This window comes from Syngnathus acus, chromosome 2, assembly GCF_901709675.1.
Source record: "Syngnathus acus chromosome 2, fSynAcu1.2, whole genome shotgun sequence".
In the NCBI taxonomy this organism is placed as follows: domain Eukaryota; kingdom Metazoa; phylum Chordata; class Actinopteri; order Syngnathiformes; family Syngnathidae; genus Syngnathus; species Syngnathus acus.
Window position 1 is genome coordinate 11925504 of NC_051088.1, and position 23520 is coordinate 11949023.

The window sequence follows — 23520 nt, forward strand, 5'->3', positions numbered from 1 at the left end:
AGCTTTGACTGTATATAATATGAGGTGCTCATACATTTATTTGGGTTGACAGTCATAATGGCCCATCGAAAGAAGCTATGACTACAATGTTGCCCGCGAAAAAAAAAATGTTGACACCCCTAACTTAAAACATGTTGAAAATACACCGAATCGGACTGCTTGGATGGAATGTTCCCATTGGAAATGACATAAGCTGGAACCTGCAGTTATGAACCAAAATATCGTCATATCAAACCAAATGATTACATGTTTAGCGTACACTTGGTCTTTTTGACAAAACAGAACTGCGAGTATTGAGGTGATTGTTCTGCAGGTGATCCGTTGTGTTGATGAGGTCACACAAGCGAGGACTAGTACGCCTGACCGGTTTCCACCTGCAGTAGTCCCAAAACACCCGAGTGGTCGGACAACTTCACCCTGCGCTGGCTGGACAGGCCCACGTTCTTGGCCAGACAATTCATTGCAGCTGGAGAGGACAAGAGAAAGCGTTATCTCCTACGCATCTCCATGCTGTTGTTCACACGAATTGAGAGTTGATGTAACATTGCTTTACATACAATTCATTTGAGGATAGAGGAGTTTGTTCTTGATGAATTAGCCGCTAACTCAACTAGCATATCCTCTTCAGGAAAAACTGTTACCCTGTTTGTGTAAAAAATGGACTGACATAAAAATAAAATAAACAGTAAAATAGTATTTAGCACTTTTAATTATGAAGAATTGACTACGCATTTTTAATACAGTATATGTTTTCGGGTGCATGAGAATATCCAGTATGTAGTCCCCAAAATGAAAAAAAAAGCTCATAAAAAGTGTGCCATTGATGGTTGAGCTGGACAAATCAAATAATTAACTGGTTGATCGCTTCCTTTTCTTTAAAATGTAAAAATGGCCAAATAAAAGCAACCCAAAGCAACTAATTTGACCTCCAATTGTGGACTGATACACATATCACAGTCCAATTTAAGTCACACATTTCTACAGCATTATGTATGTTGTTTGTTCAACTCAAAATTTGATCCATGTAATCGCAACAGAAATGTTTTTTTTTTTCTTTTCTGTGAGAGACCAACAAAGTGAGTGAAGCAGACCGACAAACTAATTAGCTTGGTTGTGTTGTAATGTGAACTTGGTCGCTCATTGTGTGACGTGGCTGCAAACATTTATACGAGCAACATCCACATTTTGTTTTGTTTATTCAAAGTCGTCGATAAGAAGACAGCAAGTCAGACAGACAGACAAACAGACAGACAGACAAAAGGCCCATAATAATAATCAAAGGTTTCCGAAAGCTGGCACTAATGCTCAGCACATTTCTCGCATAGATCTCCTCCCATGTCGAGTTGCTGATGGCTTCTCTTTTTTTAAATGACGAAAAGGAGAGGCATGTTGACAGCAATGTGACATGACGTGGTGTGTTTGTGTGCGGATAAGGAGCGCGTGTCCGTTAGGATGCTTCTGCGCGTGGAGTACACAAAAAAAGCAGAATGTCACACAAGGAGGAAAAAGAGCATCTATGGGCGGGCAAGTCTGTCATCCAGGAGCACTTTGGGAACCTCGAAGGTTTAGTGAGGCCTTCCGTGTGAAGCTTTCCTTTCCCCCATCAGACAGATTTACACCTTAAACCCCCGCTGAGCAGTCACACTGAGACTCGTCTGTGTCCAAGGTGGAGCCTATGTATGTTCTTTAATCCGTCAGGTGCTTTTTGAATTAGAGCAAGAGTGAAATGCCTGAAGTAAAGTTAGATTTGAAGGAAGAGTAAAGTGGGGGTCGATGGAAGGCCTCAGCCAAAATCTATGCAGCCCCCGAGTGGATCGTGTTGAGCTTAACTCCAAGAGGCACCACTTTAAAGGCGCGCCTGGTGAATCCAGCAAAAAATGTAAAGCAAAATCAAGTGATTAATGAATTAACGGATGGTGGGAAATTAAAGAGAATGGAATTAATGTAAATTGTGATATTAAAAACATTAGAAGCAAAGAAAAAGGAGGATTCATGCGCAAAACGGCGTGGTTCCCAACATTGTAAACGTACCCTGAATGCACCATGTTGCTTGTGCACCAAGCGTGTGACGTTGTGAGTATGACACCCCATACACATCAATACATTGAAACCGACTGAAAATGTATCCACCCAAATAGGGTAATGCATTTTTGCAGTCCAGTTTCTTATTCCTCCACTAGATGACAGTGTGAGCTGTTCCTGCAGCCTTGTGTTCTGTCTGTCTGTTCTGTCAAGCCAATGACAGTTGTGATGGCAGTTTGACCTATAAAAACTTGCGCAATACAGATGCATTTGTTATCATAGCTATGACGTTTCAGGAAAAAAAAAACCCATTTCACCTGTTGCTGAACCTAATGCTTACACAAGTATTACAAATATTTTACTATATCACATTTACTATTATTATTATTATTATTATTACTGTCTGATGTGGTGGAGAAAAAAAGACAAGGGCAGGTTTGGAATCAAATCATCTACATCTGATTAAGAATTTCGGCTAAAATGTGTTGAGCAGCGCAGAAGGACGAGTGGACAATGACAAAATAAATAAAGACGTATACAGCACTACATAGGAGAAAAAGAGGAGTGAGGGGGAAAGAAGCTTAAGCAACAAGACTTTCTAGTAGCTTGCGCTACTCTGCATTTGACCAACAATCACCACATCCATGATAGAGGGATTAGGTATAATGCTCTTTGAGGTCCTGTCAGCAAACACTCGCTTTACCGGGAGCAGTAAGCGACAAGTGTCACGCTAATCCAGGACACCAGCAAGACTTACTCTGGCCATACTGGGTGTACTGGTAGCCCACTGCAGCCACAGCCGGATCCACGCTGTAGTTGGTGGTGCTGTACGTGGGGGGACAGTACGACTGCGAGGACGGAAGGCCGTCCGCCGTCTTAATGGAGGCCTCAGCCGAACGTTGGCTGCCGGGACCTGGCACAGCGTTAGGTAGAGGGGCATCCAACATGCTGTGGAGCGGCGACACCGAGTAATCGTGTTGGGATTGGGAGGAAACGCCACTCGGGTTACTCAGAATGCTCATCACCTGCAAACAAACAGAAGCAGGGATGTGATCAGTGCATCAAAAGGGCTCATCTCAAGTCTCTTAATCGCAATGTTCCTATGCTACGTGCACACCAACACGTGGTGAGCGTGACGCTTCGACAGCTGGACGTGCACATTGGAGGGGGAAGGGTTTGAATCGCGTCGCCAGAAAGACAAGTGTGAGTAATAAATTCGTGTGAACGCAAAACATCGAACAAGGCCGGCAATTGCATGCATGCCGCTGTTTCTTAATTGTGTATTTAGGTGGCGGGATTGAGCGTCGAAAACATTCCACCTGCTAACTGAAATCGAGGAACCTCTGAGTATCGGTATCCTCTGCGAGTATCGGTATTCTCTGCGAGTATCGGTATCCTCTGCTTCCTGCACGCTTCACCATGCATACCTCAAACCATGAAATCTATCATTGCTTACTGATGGAAAGAGGTGGGGAACACCCTGGACTGGTCACCTGCCAATCGCAGGGCACATATACGTAAACAAATAAGCATTCACAATCACAGTTTAGAGCAGTGTTTCCCAACCTTTTTTCATTCACGCCACACCTTTTCATTGGAAAAAACCTCGAGGCACACCACCAACAAAAATCTGTTAAGCGTTACACCAGCTTCTATATTAAAATCTGTTATATTACAACAAAAGGCGTAAAGGTCTATTCCTATATATGTATGGAGAGTCGAATAATTGAATAAAAATAAATACTAAATATTCTTTCAATTGTATTTCTTTTGTAAATGAAAGTGACAGTTTTTGAAAAAAGGTTTTAGACAGTGTAAGGAATAAACTATTGAAAGTGATTGTGATCAAAATCCAAAAGAATCAATATGGCTTTGTTTACTGTTTTAGACTAGCTCTATAAAATATTGCGACATTAAGAACAGTCACTTTTTTCAGTTCATATGACTTCGACCAGTAGGTGTCGGTAATGCGCATTGAAGCTGGTGCCACCACGCCGTAACTCAAAACGAAGAAGAAAATGACGTAACTTCCCGTTCACGAACGAGTCGTGAATTGCGTTTCCCGTTCACGAACTGAACGGATCTGTGAGTGAACGAGTCAATGAGTGAGTGATTTGCATTTCCAGTTCATCGCGTGAACGGATCAGTGAGGGAACGAATCCTGACTTTCCCGTTCGCGAACGAGTTAATGGGTCAACTGCCTTCCCGTGCATCAACGGATCAGTCAGTGAATGTGTTGCGTCTCCTGACGTGAACTATGTAAGCCAGAATGTCGATTTACGATTTGCCAAGGGAAGAAAGAACCACTCACTTAAGCACCACTTCTTTTATGCGCGTTTTCGCCAAGCTAACGGCTAACTTTATTGCATGAAGGGATGCGCCGTTATGCAACAACGGGGAGATTATGCTTCTCTTTGGGTAATCTTGACTTTATAATAATAATAATAAATTATATTTATAACGCACTTCATATTCGGAGGAATCTCAAAGTGCTACATGGTGTCAATACATTATAACACTTATAGTAGTTTTTCAATAACGTCTATACATATATACGCCTAAATATTGTTATCCAATATATCTACTGCAGTTTCACATTGGATTGCTGGTTTGAAATTTACTTTTATCATTACTATTTTAATAAACATTTATGTTAAAACTTGTCTGGTGTTTTGTTCCTTGTTTTTATATTCGCCAATTAAAACATAAAAATCGGACATTTGGTTAACTGCTTTATATGACAACATGTGGAGGTACACCTCATGGACACTTCAATAGGTACACTACACGAGGTAAAAAAAAGAATAAATAAATAAATAATTAAATGCACAATAAAAGCTCTTTCGCGCACCTGGGATCGAACCAAGATCTTACAGAGCAAGAGCCCATGTCACTAACCAGTCGGCTGTTTCGACATGGCAGGCTATGGTCGAATGCACTGTTTTGTACTAGTGATGTGCATCACAGGCCAATAGGAAAAAAGCTTAAGTGAAAGTGAAAGTGAAAAATGCCACACCCGCCCCCACCTCCTGATTGGCAGTTTGGTCTGTGACGTCACTCGGACACTCCATTAGGTACACCGCCATTTTCAAGTGTACCTAATAACAGGCCACTTTATTAGGGAAATATCATGGTCAAAGGTCACAGGTGTCAAGCTCTAGTCCTCGGGGCCGCGTTCCAACATGTTTTCCAAGTGACCCTCGTTAAACGCACCTGCGTGAAAAGTTTTTGGTCACTTTCACGTTCTGCAGGAGCTAAAACTTTTCACGCAGGTGCACTTAACGAGGGAATCACACGGACACTCCATTAGGTACACCGCCATTTTCAAGTGTACCTAATAACAGGCCACTTTATTAGGGAAATATCATGGTCAAAGGTCACAGGTGTCAAGCTTTAGTCCTCGGGGCCGCGTTCCAACATGTTTTCCAAGTGACCCTCGTTAAGCGCACCTGCGTGAAAAGTTTTGCTCACTTTCACGTTCCGCAGGAGCTAAAACTTTTCACGCAGGTGCACTTAACGAGGGAATCACACGGACACTCCATTAGGTACACCGCCATTTTCAAGTGTACCTAATAACAGGCCACTTTATTAGGGAAATATCATGGTCAAAGGTCACAGGTGTCAAGCTTTAGTCCTCGGGGCCGCGTTCCAACATGTTTTCCAAGTGACCCTCGTTAAGCGCACCTGCGTGAAAAGTTTTTGCTCACTTTCACGTTCCGCAGGAGCTAAAACTTTTCACGCAGGTGCACTTAACGAGGGAATCACACGGACACTCCATTAGGTACACCGCCATTTTCAAGTGTACCTAATAACAGGCCACTTTATTAGGGAAATATCATGGTCAAAGGTCACAGGTGTCAAGCTTTAGTCCTCGGGGCCGCGTTCCAACATGTTTTCCAAGTGACCCTCGTTAAGCGCACCTGCGTGAAAAGTTTTTGGTCACTTTCACGTTCCGCAGGAGCTAAAACTTTTCACGCAGGTGCACTTAACGAGGGAATCACACGGACACTCCATTAGGTACACCGCCATTTTCAAGTGTACCTAATAACAGGCCACTTTATTAGGGAAATATCATGGTCAAAGGTCACAGGTGTCAAGCTTTAGTCCTCGGGGCCGCGTTCCAACATGTTTTCCAAGTGACCCTCGTTAAGCGCACCTGCGTGAAAAGTTTTTGGTCACTTTCACGTTCCGCAGGAGCTAAAACTTTTCACGCAGGTGCACTTAACGAGGGAATCACACGGACACTCCATTAGGTACACCGCCATTTTCAAGTGTACCTAATAAAAGGCCACTTTATTAGGGAAATATCATGGTCAAAGGTCACAGGTGTCAAGCTCTAGTCCTCGGGGCCGCGTTCCAATATGTTTTCCAAGTGACCCTCGTTAAACACCTGCGTGAAAAGATTTTGGTCATTTTCACGTTCTGCAGGAGCTAAAACTTTATTATTAGGATCAGTGTGTGTGTGGGGGGGGGGGGGGGGGGGGACGATTTGTTGAACGATTCGTTTGAACGAATCTTTTGAGTGAACTGATTCTAAAAATTCAGTTCACTTAAAAGAATGGAATGCACATCAGTAGTACAAAAGAGTGCAGATGGCCAAGAGCTGCCAGGTCGAAATGGCCGACTGGTTGGTGATACGGACTCTTGCTCGGAAAGAACTTAGTTCGAGCCCAGGTGTGAGCATATACCTAAATGTGCTTTTAGAATTGGACCCTCGCTGCGTACGCCTATGCCATCAAATGCATGTATTTATGTGTAAATACATAAGGTGGCCACGTATGCACGATTAGCAAGTGGCTGACCAGGCCTTGCGCTAACTGACCTGTGGTTTGGCGATCCTGTTTACAATGCGCTCGGTATTTAATGTTGGACAATTTCTCACGGCACACCAGTGTGCCGCGGTACACTAGTTGGAAAACACTGGTTTAGAGTATTTAGTGAATCTAACATGCATGTTGCTTGTGAAAATTTGTCTGGAAAAAAAATGTTGATCCGTGATCACTTCCCTCAAATTTAATTCCTCAGTGTTTCTTCTATGTTTGGAGCCGCAGGTCTGATTATTTTATTTGGTGGCGGTTAAGCTTCTATCCACAGTGAAGCAGAGTGCGTTTTTCACCCGACATCTCCCAACCTCCCTGTATGATGGTCTAAATATATACGCTCATCCTTTTTGATTGGTTGACATTGGAGTCTGCCACTTGACAGTATGCCCAGTCAAAGGGCTTAATGCCACAAATTTTAATAGCAGCTGAGACGAATATTGACATTCAGCTTGCCAACACACAATGTAAAATTGTGTACGAATGGAAATTGTCTTTTGGTTGATTTGGTTTTGTTTGTATACCCTCAGACCAAAACGTGAAATGCATCCGAAATGGACATTAAACACAGACTGTATAATATGACCGTGAACTATCTTTTGATTTTATTACAGCATTTCTTCTTTTTGGTTAGGATTATGTACAATAAGCATGAAAATTATTTCGCAATACGCACGTCACCTTTGCAACAATGCTCTGTTGTTCCTATAATAAAAGTCATTTTGTTGTTTGTGTGTTATGCTCGTGACAATAATGCAATACAGAAAACCTTAATAAGGTGTTGCATATTATTTGTTCAAGAAAAGTACAGGCAAACATCTTCCGACCTTTTGGGGCACTTTTCGACCTTGAACGAACCCTGATGATAACGCAACGTTTGCTGCATCCGAAAATATTCGCAGTTGTTCACCAATCTATGGGATAGGGCCTTAAGGTTTGCATTGAGTTAGGCTTTTTATTTTATTTGATCACAACAATAGATCGATTGAGTCAATCAATTCACGATTGAGTGAATTTTGGGCCATTTCTGGCTCCTATAGTATTTAACATAATTTCTTATTGGAATTTATAATTCTGATGGTCTAAATAAAAATTGTGTTCTCTTTCTGCTGAATTTTACATATTTTTTTAATTGGTAAAATATTGAAACCATGCTTTCTTTTTTTACATTACGAATACCTATTAAATCACAGGAGGCTTGGGCATTTTACATGCACTATATAAGAGAGCGAACGTGAGGGCGGTGTGGGGGGGTTTGTAATATGTGTGAAGAGGCACCCCCCGCACCCCACCAGCCCACCTTATCTCAGGCCGACAGTTGTCTGGAAACATGAGCAGAGGCCTGAGCTAGTGAGGCAGGCAGGCCTGGGGATATGGATCAAAGACACACAGCCACAGAACCAAAGCAGCTCTGATCCCCCAACACTGAAACCAACTCTATTCTAGCCTTACTCGCCCTTCTCTCTCTCTCTCTCTTCTCTCTGGCTCTCTCTCGCTTTCCCATTTCAGTGCAGTTCAGGCTACTAAATCTTTTTTCTCATAGCAAACTGGAAAGAAAAAGCACGCTTCTTTTTTTGTGTGTGTATACATTGACGTTTTGGGGTCACTGTGTAGAAAGTGATCATGTCACCTTCAGTGACCTGATTCGAAAACTGTATATCCAATTCATTTGAGCTCTTTTTTTTTTTTTTATAAAAGGAAAGCAATCATAATATTGTGACGGTTTAAAGAAATGTTTACTCACTGAGGATCGCTTCGTTTTTCTTTCCGCAGTGCTTTGAATTGGCAGCAGTCTCCACATAAAAGCAAACGTTCACCCCCCCTCCTCCCCCCCTTTGAAAATGTGAAGAGGAGGCTCAAATGTGGAGTGTGACGTATATTTTAAATATAAGATGATTGCTTCAAATTGTGTTTACCGCATGTCAGGTGCTGTGCATAGCTCCTGTGCTATTCAGAAAAGGAATAAATGCTGTGCCACTATCTCATATAAATGCTTAAGAATGCCATGAAAGGAGGAAGAACAATGTAAACTCAACTGTAGTCAGGGAATGGAAATGAATGAGTCTTATTGATTTCTCCCACATGAGACTTGTATGTTCAAACTCATTCACAAGCAGTAAGCTTCCATGTATGCCCATGATGTGAGCAGCGTAATGCAGCCTTTGAAATTACATATGGTGCCCAGCGAACAGTAGAAAATACTGACAACACTCAATGACTTTTTTTTTTTTAATTATTGAGTAAAGCAGAGCGCTACTACATTTTAAGCTAAGCGTTCTAAATAATTTCTACAAAGCCTCGCATAGATGTTTGTTAATGCTTTTGCTAGCTGAGGCAATGTAATTAATTTTTTTAACCAAGACCTCATCTCCCAAATTAGAAATGCAATTGCCTGATGAAATACTTTGTGTAGTAAACCTTGACTAAAGATAAAGAACACAAAGTACATGAATTTATTCCAAAAAATATGAATTTAAAAACACCCTTTGCTGGAAGTTGATGATCAACAACAAAGGCAATTCAAATAAATATGAATTTTGAATCTCGACCCTAGGTTTTAAAATTCCTATAATGGTCAAATCTCTTGACATCAGTTCTAATCATCCTTCCCTGGTGCATTGTCAAGCAGAAATAATAGTATTTTATTTTCTAAGGAGCCTAATAGCCAAGTGTAATGCAAGCAGTCAAAGCTATTTGCAAGTAAACCAATAACCATAACAATATGTAGCCCTCCGTACGGTAATCCCTGGTGTAAACCAAGGCAGCGTTCTTTAGGGATAGAGATTTTACTAAATGAAGGGAGCCATGTCTCTTGATATACATGCGCTGTTCTTTTTGTAGTATTAAGCCCCTACAAAACGATTAAACATGTGCTGTAGAGACACCTCTGTTATCCCCAACTCCCCGCAACAACAGCAAATCCCTTTCTTGTCAGAAATCCTCACCTCGCCTGTCTTGTCAATGAAAATTGGACGGATGGGGGTAGGGCAGCTTTGGGGAAAACAAGATAAAAATTGAAAATCAAATAAACGGATGGTTAAGGTAATTGCTGGAACTGGTGGTGGTCAGGTTTCTCATTTGCACTGTGGGATTAGCATTATAGTTGCGAGGCTCGAAATATTATTATTATTTTTTTACTTTGAGGAGCAGACCTACAAATCTCATTCCACATGGATTTGGTCAGTTTTTCACCTAATTCCAGCCCAAGGAGGAAATAAATGGATTGACATGCAAGTCATCTTGATATTTGAGTAACTCTGCTGTCACAGGAAACCTGAATTAGTGCATCCCATTTAAGGTTTTTGATCGGATATTACTTCAGTGATCAGTTACATCTGCAGCAAGTATTTGCACGCAGACCCGAACATATGTTGTCAAGCCCTACAACAATGAAACCGTATTGAGCAAAAAAAAAAAAGTCAAAAACACACCACAGTCCTCACAAGTACAGTAAATGTAAAAAAAAAAAAAACTCGTGTAAGATTTACCTGCGGAGAAAGCCCAGTGCTCACCGGGTTAACGTGGCTGCCGGGTGCAGATGTCATGAAGGTGTCGGTGTAGCCGGAAAAGCTGTGGCGATTGGAAGCTAGACCATAGGTGGAAGTGCTGTCGTTGCCTGATAGACCGCTCTGGTGAATAGTGGAGGGAGGTAGCGGTTGGGGCCGGTGAACTGTACCTCCGCCATCTAAAGAGATAAATCACAGCCTGTACATTTGTAGGAAATGAAAAATTTGACAAAATATGTTCCAGGAACCTAAGAACTCTCAAACCGTCCCACTAATTCCTTCCTTGGATCATTGTCAGCATTCACTCCAATTGTACATTCATAGAAGATCAAATGTGCTGCTCTACCTTGGGACAAAATATTGCTTGGGTATCCGGAGTCTGCCAGTTGGTATGTAGGAAGTGTTGGCATCCCTGTCGGGGGAAATCCACCAGGCAACAGATGGTTGAAAGCCGCTAGCTGATTGGCTCCTGCTTGCTTTCGCCACCTGGCCCTGCGATTGCTGAACCAAACCTGTAGCAGAATATGCAAGAACCAAACAGGGTCATTTTCTCGTGGGACGATTTAGAGTCTTCAATAAGATGTAGTAATGAATTAGCATGTACAGTATCACGTACTTGGAGATCTTGCTTGGACAAGGACTCTCAAACATGTTGACGTCTGTGTATTACCTGCACTCGCGCCTCAGTGAGTTTAGTCATCTGGGCCAGCTCTTCTCTGGTGTAAATATCGGGGTAGTGGGTTCTCTCAAAAGCCTTCTCCAGTTCTTCTAGCTGCTCAGCTGTAAACGTAGTGCGACTCCTGCGTTGCTTCCTTTTGAGGGGGAGATCGGGCTCCGACTCCACATCTGACACTTCATCCATTCGACAGCCTGTTCGAACAATTGACACTTGGGGTTACTTTGTGCTGTCATATCTTCATTTATGATGTTGCTAAATGATTTAAGAGCAGCTTTCAATATTGTTCTCATTGAGAGACCTATTGGAGTCTCAGATACATTCCTTTAAATCCCAGCAATACCAAGGCTTCCTCAAGGCTCTATCTTCAGCCCTTTTTTGATCATCTGACTTTTACCGAAAGGTTAGAGAATGAAATGTAGCGTGTAAATAAACATTTCAGGGGCATTGTAATTGAATTGTGAAATAAAGGTATCTAAATAAACATCTTCATCTTCATTCTCCACGGAGTAGTGCTTTCATACTGCCTGGTGAAAAATAATTTCAATAATCATAATCACAGTCGATATAACAAATATAACAAATAAACGACACTATTGTTCTCCTGCTATCTGCCATGACACATAAAAGTGTCTAGGCGGCAGTCCTGACAACATCGAGACCATCCTTTATGTATCATATGCTACTCCATTGTCACTTGGAGTAGAAAAGCTTTGGATCCTTAGCATAAAGTTTGACAGCCTAGTGGATGGGGGTAGTAGAAGGGGATGGAGGTCCTCTTTTCAAATTATAATAGGAAGCAGAGATTATAGCAAGAATGACGCTCAGAGCCGCTAGAAAGGTTCAACCAGTGATTGGTCTTAATAGGAAGTTTCACACACATGTTGCAAATATGCTGCAGGAGAAGAACAACCGCGCTGATTGGTCGCAGCGAGAATATGATTAGTATAGCGCTCATTTTATTCAAATCCCTGCCATTGTGTGCAAAGACAAAAACTTGCCATAGAAAAAAATGAGCACATCTAATTCATTTAGGGCTGCAAATTCAAGACAAAGCTATTTCTTCATTGTTTTTTTTTTGTTTTTTTAAAAGGCCCACTCTTGTTACCTAATGATGATAACATTAATTCAATTTTGCAGTGAGAGTTAACATCACCAAATTAATTTGGAGTTATGTAATTGAGTAGCAGAATGAATCGAGCGCTCTGTTCCTCTGTGGCAAGTTGGCAGCAGCTTTTTGGTTAATCTTTGCTTATACGGGAAGGATGAAAAATGCTGTCTTGCAATTGCAAAAAGTTCAATATTTAACAAAGAAATAATGTTGTGTTTGTTCTTTAAGCTTGACCAATAATGTTGCTTTTAGGCATAATAAGAAAATGTTTTTATGATTGATTAATGCTTCTCATTCAAAACTGAACATTATGACCTTAATAAGAGCAGACAAGGAATATTAGATAAATTGGTGGTCAAAATGTTGTGGCTGAAAATGTTGTTACATTATAGCAACACTTTAAAACAACCACAGCTGCATACAAACACAAAGACAGCAATTCTGGAAAAGCCCAAATTGCAAGGAAAAGATCACATGCACCTGCTTTTGCGAAATTGGGAAACGTCAGCGTCATTTTAACCCTCTAGGGTTCTTTTTGAAGATCCAGGACAAGAGTGGTTCAGAGTCCAGTGAATAGATGTGGATATAATAAAGTGGAGCCAAGCTGTCACGGTCCTGGAGACTCTTTGGACGTCTCTCGGGGGTCACTTGCCATAGCTCTGCTTAAAAAGAAAGCCGTGAGTGTCCCCCAAGCTTTCGGTTTAAATAGCAGACACACCACAGGGGGTCGTCATCCACAAAGACCACAAGCAAGCAGGACCTCGACAAAGTCTTGACTACTGACTCAATGGTGCCCAGGGGCATCTTTAAGAAGAATGGGGTCAGGTGATGACAATGAAATTAAAAGTGAACATTTATTTTATATGATTTCAATTGAGATCAGTCATTTAACTGCTTTTTGCCTGTCTTGGTGTTCCGGTGGAACGAGGAGGTTTTCCGTTACACGCCCAAGGCGTCCCTCACAAGAGGCCACGAGCCTCATAGGTGTTTAATTTAAAGATAATGAGGGGGGCCGCTTTGATTGGCCAGTAAGCCGTCCGGCTGTGTTCACACCCACAACGGCGCAACGCACGTTTTTAACTGCGCCGATTTACAATATTGCTCAAAGAAAGAAAACTTTACGCTACACTTGTCTTTAGCCTACTAGCCTTTTTATGAACCTAACATGTTCTGTATGTTTTGGGAACTTGAGAGGAATACTTGGAAAAAAACAAATCTCAAGAAGAACATGCACGCTGCCCACAGGGGGTGTGGTTCCTTGCTCTTTAAAAATAACGAAACCCTGATGATGTCATTATTCCATCTACTTTTTGTATATTTACTTTTTTAACTCATGTCCTTTGATTTTTCCTACTGTGCAATACTGATATTTGACTTACAAATTTTCCAAGCTTTCAAAATGAGGCCCAAGTGTTCTAATTTATTCAGACAAAGCAAACCTCTACTTGGCACTGAAAGTCTCTTCATCAACAAAACCTGCGCCACGACGCTCTCATTGTTTCACTTCACCATTGTTCCTGTCTTTGTGTCACCGCGCCTCGATTTAGACCCAACACATGAAGCAAAAGTGTACCGTAAGCAGCACTATGCAGATTTACAGTGATGAGTTAATACGTGCCAACAGATTTAGGAACTTTGAGCTGAATTATGTTGGGGTAGAAAAATATTTTGGAAAATCACAACTTTTGTGGTCTCACTCACACAACAACACGTCTAGTTTACTTCAAAGATGTGTGTTAAGGCAAACTACGTGCACTAAAGGATATAGTGTATGATATATTTAAGTGGCATTGAACTAAATCCGGCCCACACAAAGATGCTGGCTTGTTGTGGGCATTATGTCTTAGCAAACTGCTAGTAAATGCAAAGTCTTGATCTCCTTCCCTCCTTGGACTCTTGCATGCTCACGTCTTTATTTAGTAGATAAAAAAAAAATAGCCGTAAACAAAAAAAAAAAAATGCAGACTATTAATAAACAGCTATATGTATTAGAGCTGTGCGCAAATATGATAAGAGGCCATCCCGAGATATGCTTGACACAGCCCGCGGCTTTAAAAAAAAGCAATAGCGGAATGTGTTTAAGAGAAATAAAATTATTTCATTGTGAGAGATCAAGAATTCACTGATATGTGCCTGCTGGCGAAAACGCTTTGGGGGTGCACTCAATGATACATAGAGGAATTCGGAAGGCGGCTTCATCAATATCATTCTCCACTAAAATTGAATGGAAATACTGTCATTAAAAAAATAGTACTCTATAGTATGGTATGAAAACATAAAAATGTCAAATAAAATGGCAAATAAATGTCACATTTTTGCCTCAATTCAATAAACATTATGCTGCTCCTCTGCACCTTGGCCACTTACAAGCAGCACAATACAGACATAGAGACACACTAACAACAGTTTCTCAACTGACTCATTAGGCTACAGTCATTTTACATAATTCTAATCAATGTTCACAAAGGGCATTGTCGCAGGCACGCCGGAGCCTATTCCAGCAGTCATCGGGCAGTAGGCGGAGGACACCCTGAACAGGTTGTCAGCCAATTGCACACTCGCAGTCACACCTATGGGCCTCCGACCCTCCCTGTGTGGAGTTTGCATGTTCTCCCTGTGCCCACGTGGGTTTTCTCCGGGCACTTCAGTTTCCTCCCACATCCCAAAAAACATGCTTGGTAGGCCGATTGAGCACTCCAAATTGCCCCTAAGTGTGAGTGCGGATGGTTGTTCATCTCTGTGTGCCCTGTGATTGGTTGGCAACCAGTTCAGGGTGTCCCCTGCCTACTGCCCGATGATCGCTGGGATCGGCTCCAGCACGCCCGTGACCCCGGTGGGGACAAAGCGGTTCGGAAAATGGATGGATGGATGGATTATTATTATTATTATTATTATTATTATTATTATTATTATTATTATTATTATTATTATTATTATTATTATTATTATTATTTCTCAGGGGAGTCAGACTGATTTGGATTACTCATCTGGTGAATCCGAGTTTAACTCAGATTGTGGTTTCTACTTTTCTTCGAACTGTGTCAAGCCACGAGCTGCTCGCGGTGGCAACGCAAGCCCGAGATGTGTGTACTTGCAGGCAAACAATGCAAAGTGTAGTGAGTGGACACAGCGAGCCCTCCCACTGCAGATGTACATTAATTCCAAGTGGGAGCATTAGAAATGCTGATCAGCTTGGCAGCACACAGTCTAAGCTTTCCTTTCAGCGTTTTGCTGTTGTCTACTTCAATCGTGTCAATGTGAGGGAGTCTTTTCAGAGGTATTCATGCATCTGCCTTCGGGCCACAATGCTTGCCATTTTATAAACTGTCAGCCTGCGTGCCTCAAGTATTTGCTTCGCATTGTTTCCTTTTCTTGAATCAACCCCCCCTCCCTTTTCCCGACGGCTGAAGCACACACAAAATAGAACTCGCAAAATGTTGGGATGGTCACAATATATGTCCTCTCGGTTGATGGTTCAACTCTCGCTTCACTTCCCACACTTGTCAAAGAGGAGTCCTTCATATGAACAATCATATATACAGTAGGCCCATTTAGATTTGTAAGTGCTATTGCTGATGAGTCGTAAATTCAATTCATTAATTAATTCTACATCTCCCAAAAAGTTGATAAATGTGACTGGCGTAAAAAATAAAATTTGTGATCACCGTGCAAGTACATGATTTGAAAAATTGTGATTTTAACGTACCGTAATTTTCGGACTATAAGTCGCGGTTTTTTTCATAGTTTGGGTGGGGGGGCGACTTATACTCAGGAGCGACTTATATACATATATATGTTTTTTTTTCACTTTTTTGGGCATTTTATGGCTGGTGCGACTTATACTCCGGTGCGACTTATAGTCCGAAAATTACGGTATATAATTTTGAATGCTAGCTATGGGGAAACATTTTAAGCTGGCTTTAAAAGCAATTTCAATGTATTGGTATGTTTGTCATCTTTATTCATTCATTATTCTTCATTTTGATATTAATTGGTATGAGCAAATCGGAGGGTGTCTTATACACAAGCACGGAGAGAAAAAACAGCTTTTAAATGGTGATTTTGGGGGAAGGGCATTTTATGGTACGAGTCCTCCTATTTCTCGTTTGAGTACATCAACTTGACTGCTGTGGAAAAAAGGGCATGAAAACAACAAAGCTAGTAGTGGTGATCTTTTACATTGCGAACTAAAGAAACGGCGTGGCAACCTTTAAAAAAAATAAATAGCGGACATTGATGAAAAGACTGAAACGAAATGTTCACCACGAAGTCTATTTTACATCTACTATCCTGCAGCTACTGCAAAAGAGTAGACGAGAAGGAGCAGAAACATCCTTGAATGTTGTCCAGCGGGCTCACTGAAGGTAATTTCAGCGGATGAAAGAATTCTTCCCTGCTGCATTTGAAGCTGATATTCAAGTCAAGTCACCTCTTTGAAGTCGTCACTATTAAAACACCTTTAAATAACCGAGGATAGTATTTAACTTGCAGCAACGAGGAACTATTTCAAGAGTTGTAAAACAATGTCCTGTAGGAGCGCAGCAAATTTGTGAAGACGAGAGCTCTGCACTGGGGGAGTTCAATGATGGCCTCGTGGAGGGCTCAATTAATGACCCAGCGAAGTGTTAACTTTTCATCCACTTTGTCTTGCGATATTGTTGAGTGTTTTCTCTCATTGCCATTGTGCCGCGGGCTGTTAATGGGATCCCCCGGGCTGGTGACACCCCTCAAGTCCACTTTGCCTGTTTGCTCTTTGTTCAACGCTCCCCTTTTGTTGCCCGATCAGCCTCCCATGGGGTCGCCGGACAAGATTCATGGCATTTGTCGGCCAAATGAAAGGAGGATTACGGGATGGCTTGTGAACGGCCCATTGCAGGAGTGGATTCTCCGATACGCCCCCTCAACCCCCAAGCGCAGCGGCTCCCGTTTCTAAATATTTGTTTTCTAAAAGACATCCCAGATAAGTCCACATCAAGACAATAGTGAAAGGGTGTCAACAAGTGGTTCAGCCAAATGCTGATCAGCGTTGATTTGTACCCAATTCAGTAATTGCCTACAGTCGTTTTGTACACAGAGGAAACAAATATTTTATTTAAAAAATGCAACGCATTTTCATTACATGCTAAATGGCAGTATCACAAAGTAACCCGATGTGATATTTTCAACAATATCGATAGGTTCACAATACAGCCATATTTGAGGGGAAAAAACATCAGTATATGTCTAAAAAATATGTCCATATTTTCTATTGATGATGTTGAGGATTATAAGATATTGTGAGTTAATGATACCAATAGCAATATTTTGTCCTGATAAGAAAATGCTCTGAGTCCAGTTGTCTGTTGTCATTTTTGAAATAGGCCAGGCACTGAAAAGACTACCAAGGTCACATCTGCCAATAAAGGTTTGTACATATCATCACATGTATGATCTGGATGGATTTTGATTTTATTTGAATGCAGTTTTATTATTCTCTGACCTAAGGACTATTAGGAACTACACTGTTGAGTGAAACTGGAAGTGTTGCTGAGTGTTTAGCAAGGCCAACAAATCAAGCTAAGACCAATTCCTTTTTTCGCATGTAACAAATAATGAGAAATTGTAAAAGAGCATTTTGAATTAAATTTGATCAAAAAAAGATGTGGTATAATTCATGTGATTAATGTGGGACGACTTGGTGAGAAATCCAAACACTACACTTGAAAATTGTAAAAGCCCAAAAAAACGTATGTGTGCGCGTGTGTGTGTGTGTGCGGATGTGTGTTTATTTAAATGTCCCTGATTCTTTGGTGTGAGACAGCAAGGGGGGAAAGAGGAGGTTAATCCTAGTTCAATACACTGACGCACAGCCCAGGATGGAGCCTGTGACGATTGTGTTATCTCCAGCCAACATTTGGGTTCCCCCACAATTCCACTCCAAAAGAATCGCTGCGAGAGGGTGCATGAGGAGTGGAGGAAGCGCAGATGCCCGGGGAAACGTGCTATCAATAGCTGCAATACAACGGGCCTTAGACTGTCACTGTAGACGACCGCCGCATTTGGTGATCTCAAGTAGCTGTGCTCTCAAATCCAACACTCACTGACATAACACTCACAACACGAGGTACGCCTGCGAAAATCTAATGGCATCCAAGACCAACATTCCCAATGTACACACTTTTGAACCAACAAATGCTTTTTATCATATTATGGACCAATTACTGACAACCGTTTATGTGAAGACACAGATCATGTTAATGATTTATCACTATAATTAGGAAATACACAAATTTGCAAAACAATTTTCTATAAATATCTGCCTGTTTATATTTTAAAATCGTTACTTATGCAACATTCTCAGAAAATCACAATGTCCCATTATTGGCCAGCTATTTTTAGAACACGCCTGCGGGGTATTCAATAGGTCCTTGAGGGCACCACATTGGTGACCTCCCCCCTTGATTCGCTGTGTTGCTCGGTGTGTGGTGGGGCTACCATACCTATTTTTAGAATATGGGAGAAAGCATGGGGAGAACATGCAAACACCAGCTCAGAGCTAAGATTCTAACCTGCAGCTTTCAACAGCGGAACCAACATCCGTTGATGACGACATCATACACCTTCAGACCCCTCACAAGAGTTCAGTTCATAAAACTCACTCAGATGCGTACACCTGAATTTCCCTGGGAGGCCCAACAAAATGTGAAAAATTGTTTTAATACATTATCAGTAGTTCAATTACTTTTATCCTTGCATGACAGTTTGGAATGTTAAAAATGTCCCTTTCTCTTGGGAGATTCAAATTATACCTATTATTTTCTATTTTTAAACATATACAATCTAAAGCAAACAAAAGCCATCATTTGGGATTTGTTTGGGATTTTTGGGGGGGGCGAGTTGATTTTGTTTATCACAGAATCATAATTTTCTATATGTAAACAACATCCGTGCCATTAAAACGCACCCCCCCACACACACACATAAAGAGCAAACCCGAGAAATAAATGGAATTAATATTTGAAAATGCAATCCAAAGCACACGGAAGGCAACCTTTAAACCTCATGAATTTTTCGCCGCAGGCTCGGCACCATGAAGTGAGCTGCCCAAAAAGATGAAAGTGAAAAGAAATAAAAGCTCAATTTAATCTGCTTTGGGGCCCTGCAAGGGAGCGCATGTGCCTGGAAGTGTAAGAGTGAGGGCTGATAGGGGATAAATATATTTCTTACTATGCCTCTGAGCTATTACATCCCTCTCCAACACAGACGCCTATTCAACAGACAACAGTTTCATTAGCAGCCGTAGTCCTATAAATCTTGCGATGATTAGGAGATGACAGAGACACACACTGGGCTCATCTTTTCAAACGAGGAGGGCTGAAGATTATTCAGGAGCAGTGCAGCTCATTTCATTTATTTTACTGAGCCCTAAAAACTGCTCAACGTATGTGTGATCTATGTTGAATAAAATCAAATACAAAGGTTAAATGGTGTACTCTGTCCTTGTTTGCTTTTGTGTGTGTGTAAGAAAACACCCTCCAAAAAAGACAGATATGAGCTATATTTCTCTTATTTCGTTGGTTAAAATGTAGGTTTTTTTTAATGACTATTATAAAGTAACATTACATATTGTTCCAAGTCACGTCCAGAAAGACACCATGTCTAATTGATATCGACTGGCACATCGTTCCTCTTCCCAGTAAGCATGGAAGCTGCTCCCCGTGGGCCTGACATTGCATCAATAACACATGAGAAATAACGAGGTGGTCCTCTGGGGGGGAGCCGAGCTACAAAACGACCCGCTCAGGCCCAATTTGTTGGGAAATCCCCATGGCCTACCTTTGTCTCTTAAGATGCCATCGATGCTGTGCTTGGCTTTCTTGTCTTCCTCTTCGTCTTTTTTAAAGCACTCCTCGTCTTCGTCGTCGTCCTCGTCGTCCTTCTTGCCGAAACGAGCTCTCAGTATTCGACTGATGGAACTCACTATCAATAAAAATACATCATCATTATTTGATTATTGTGAGGATATATCATTACTAAATTATATTATCATTACCATTATCATACTTATTGCGTGTGTGTGTGTGTGTGTGTGTGTGTGCATGTGTGTGTGTGCGTGTGTATGTGCGTGCGTGTAATAGTGGAAATGTGCAAATTCTGTGGTCATACAACACTGAATGGCAGCAAACGAAAGAAAGAAGTGGAAGCATCTTACCAGCGAGTGTCTCACCTGAAGGGACACTGCTCCTGTCGCACACGCCGTCCTTGAGCAGTTTATCTCGGATCTCCCAGCTGAATATTCCCGGGCTGTCGCTCTTGTATTGCTCGATTCTCTTCTCTATGTCGGGCGTCGCGACCTGCTGCATTGGGCCCCGGATGACACAGCCACGTCACTCGCACTGACTTTCAGTTTGGAGGGTATTTATTTATTTATTTATTTATTTATTTATTTATTTATTCATGCACCCTATTTATAAATACATACATACACGCAGCCGCATGCATGTTGCACATCTCTGATTGTGTGAATGGTGAAGATATTAAAAGAAAATCTATTCCAATTTACAAAATTTCCCATTTTCCACACTACCCTCACAAAATTTAAGTGAGACATTCGACAAAAAAGTTCTCCACCAATTTATCTCCATTCGGAATGTTTTCAGAATTATTTTTCACCATCTTTTTTAAATTCCACATTTCCCCCATATTTATCACCAACGCCTGCATTCTAACCATTCCAATTTAGAAAAAAGTATAAAAATCACCTCATTCTGGACATGCAGACATAATTTTCACGTTCTAAATAATACAATTTTCCGTACTAGCTACACAATTTAAGTTAAGAGACGTTCAACAAAAGGGTTCGCCATGCTGTTCAGCTTCATTCAGAACTATTTACCCAAATTCCACATTTTCTGCAATAAAATCCACAAATGTAATCGTTATTTGGCATATCTATCACAAATTCCCGTTGTCATTTCTGGACTGCAATAAAAAGATTCCAACTTCAACTCAATTAAATGAATCCAGTCAGCTTTTGAACATGTCGTTTGTACAGAAACTGCATTATTTTCTTTGTATTAATTGCGCAATGTTTCTCATTGAAATGCTCACCCTGGGTTTGCTGCCTCCGATCGCCCCAGGCCGAATGGAGCCGGTCTCCTGGTAGCGGCACAGGATCTTGGACACGCACCCGTGGGATACCCGAAGCTGGCGGGAGATGACGCACGGTCGGATGCCGTGGTGGGCCATCTCGACTATCTTGTGGCGGATGTGGTTGGGCAGGGGTCGGCCGTTGATGAAGACGCCCCCTAACTGATTGACCCGGCCCTGGCCTAAAGGTGTAGACACTGCGTGGCCCACCGACACGGTGGGAGGAAATCATTCGTTTTTATTCAAATGATACAATGGCAGGTTTAGTTATTTTTGATCATTTCACGTTTTTTATTGTTTGGCCTACTTCAATATGGGTATAGGCCTAAATCCCACATTAGGTAACGATTTTTTTTAAACCTCGGGTCATTATTTAAAAATTAAAAATGTCTTACGCTTTCATTTTCCTTTCGTTGCAGCCTTTTAAGGTCAATTTAGAAAAACGTATTTTTAATTCTCATCAACAGATTCTAAAATAGGAGCCACACAAAATGTGGAAACATATATAGGCGATTTAGGTATACAACGTTGATAGAAAATGAATTCTCTGCGTTTATTTTATTGCCAATTTCGAATGCATGAAAATATTGCGGAAAAATATGATCCATATTTTTCTTGATCTCATCTGTGAGGCGCGTAACATGCAGCACAATTTATTTCATTCTTAAAATAAAACGTGTCATAAATGTCAAATCGATGTTTTTTAAAATCGTTCACCCAGTTGTGAGCTGGTATCTAAGGTGCTTAAAATTGATTATGTGTTATACTCATGATTTGTTAATTATTGAGAGGATAGTTAAAGGGTTTATGAATGCAAACCAGTCAGAGGAACCAAAAGACGCGTAAGCGGCGCCTTTTTTAATATATATAAACATTTTCAGATTTTTATATTGCCTATAATTGTCGTGAGATTGTAATGGCCAATTTGCGTGCTGCATACACGCAGTGCTCTTCTGCACCACAACAAAACAATGTTCATCTAACATATGTTAATGTGCATTACATAGGCTACTTAAGGCGAAAAATCACGTTGAGTGTGTTTTATAATCATAAAAAAAATAATAAAACAAAGTTACACTTGACAGCGTTCTTTTTTTTTTAAGAATTAATCTCCCCTTGTATAAATGAATAAAGATCGTTATTTAAAAAAAAAAAAAAAAAAAAGAAATACCTTCCAGAGGGAACCCGGTCCTTGGGTAGTTCTGCCCAGAGGCCGGGCGCATCATCCGCGGCACGGTTCCGGGTAACGCCGTCATTGTCTGTCACTTGTTTAATATGCAAGAAAAACCCACTAGAAACGAATGTGAGAAACAACTTGGATCCCCCCCAAACAAAAGGTGGCAGCCACTTTGAGAGGTCCAGCGTGTTGAAGAAAGCAGGATGCATGCGGTGGCATTAATTTCAAGGGCGAGGAAAGTTGCCTAGTGGGAGCGGCGTGGGTCCACGTGGACTGCGTCATGTGTCAGGCACCGTGTCAAGAAAGCACGACTTTGGCACTCGGGCGGAAATGTCGGGACCAGTGATAGGTTCCTCAGAGCCTCTTTTATTTAAACAGAAGCTCCAACAAGTTGACGCAGCCAATGGGATGGAAGCGGTCTCTCTCGTCTCTCTCACACTCACAATGCAGGGGGTCCTCAGCTTACGACGTTGTTTGTAAATCGGAACGCGTCGCCGCTGTCTATCGCAGCAGTTTCAATGTTTCCATGCAGTCACTTTTATACACTTTTATATATAATAATATATAGAATTTAAATGACTTTCACCTTGTTTTTGCTTTTTATTTTATTTGTCTTCATTTGATTGATGATGTGTAGTTTACATGTTTGAAACAATTTTCAATTCAATAAATTCAATATATACACACACACACACACATATCTACATATACACACACACAGACATATATCACATATCATATATTTTAGAGAAGAGATGCACAACTCATGAGTTCAAACATAAAAGCGCCTGAAACGTTGAGCGCCTGTGTCATATTCATCTTTGACAGCAAACCAAAATGTTTTTTCCAAAAATGGGCCTCATTGTGTCAATACTTAGCAGCAAGAGAGTACCGCATGTAGAAAAATTGCTTCTCTTACAAACATACAGCAGACATTGCTCAGTCACAAAAATGAAAAAAATGATGCATCCCTCTGTCAATACTTTATATACTTTGCATGCTGGTTAAAATAGAAAATATTATTTAAGATGCACATGTGAATAACTCAGCTGCCAGGTTAATGTGTTTTTCCACTGGTA

The 23520-nt window shown here is 41.1% G+C and overlaps 1 protein-coding gene across 2 annotated transcripts; it reads right to left on the bottom strand.

Annotated features, from left to right (window-relative positions):
* Positions 1 to 10: 10 nt before the first annotated feature.
* On the bottom strand, positions 11 to 22769 carry LOC119138039 (paired box protein Pax-7-like). Of its 2 annotated transcripts, none has more exons than XM_037277745.1 (9): positions 22436 to 22769; positions 21226 to 21461; positions 20342 to 20471; positions 19951 to 20094; positions 11019 to 11218; positions 10695 to 10860; positions 10331 to 10527; positions 2780 to 3047; positions 11 to 466 (listed from the first exon to the last, which is right to left on the bottom strand). In XM_037277745.1, exons 1-9 carry the CDS (start codon positions 22518 to 22520, stop codon positions 351 to 353), a joined length of 1542 nt encoding a protein of 513 aa, XP_037133640.1. In that variant the 5' UTR covers positions 22521 to 22769; the 3' UTR covers positions 11 to 350. The 2 variants fall into 2 exon arrangements, with proteins under 2 accessions (XP_037133640.1, XP_037133632.1); XM_037277737.1 differs by having other exon boundaries at positions 20327 to 20471.
* Between the last annotated feature and the right edge of the window lie 751 nt (positions 22770 to 23520).

What these genes read in the sequence shown, in the direction of transcription:
- LOC119138039 (XM_037277737.1), bottom strand. Translation starts at nt 22,520, where the DNA reads ATGACGGCGTTACCCGGAACCGTGCCGCGGATGATGCGCCCGGCCTCT. An exon ending in GCACTGGGCTTTCTCCGCAG is followed by an intron (nt 3,048 to 10,330) that starts GTAAATCTTACA and finishes GTTTGTTTGCAG; the next exon opens with GTGATGAGCATTCTGAGTAA. An exon ending in GTACACCCAGTATGGCCAGA is followed by an intron (nt 467 to 2,779) that starts GTAAGTCTTGCT and finishes TGTCCTCTCCAG; the next exon opens with CTGCAATGAATTGTCTGGCC.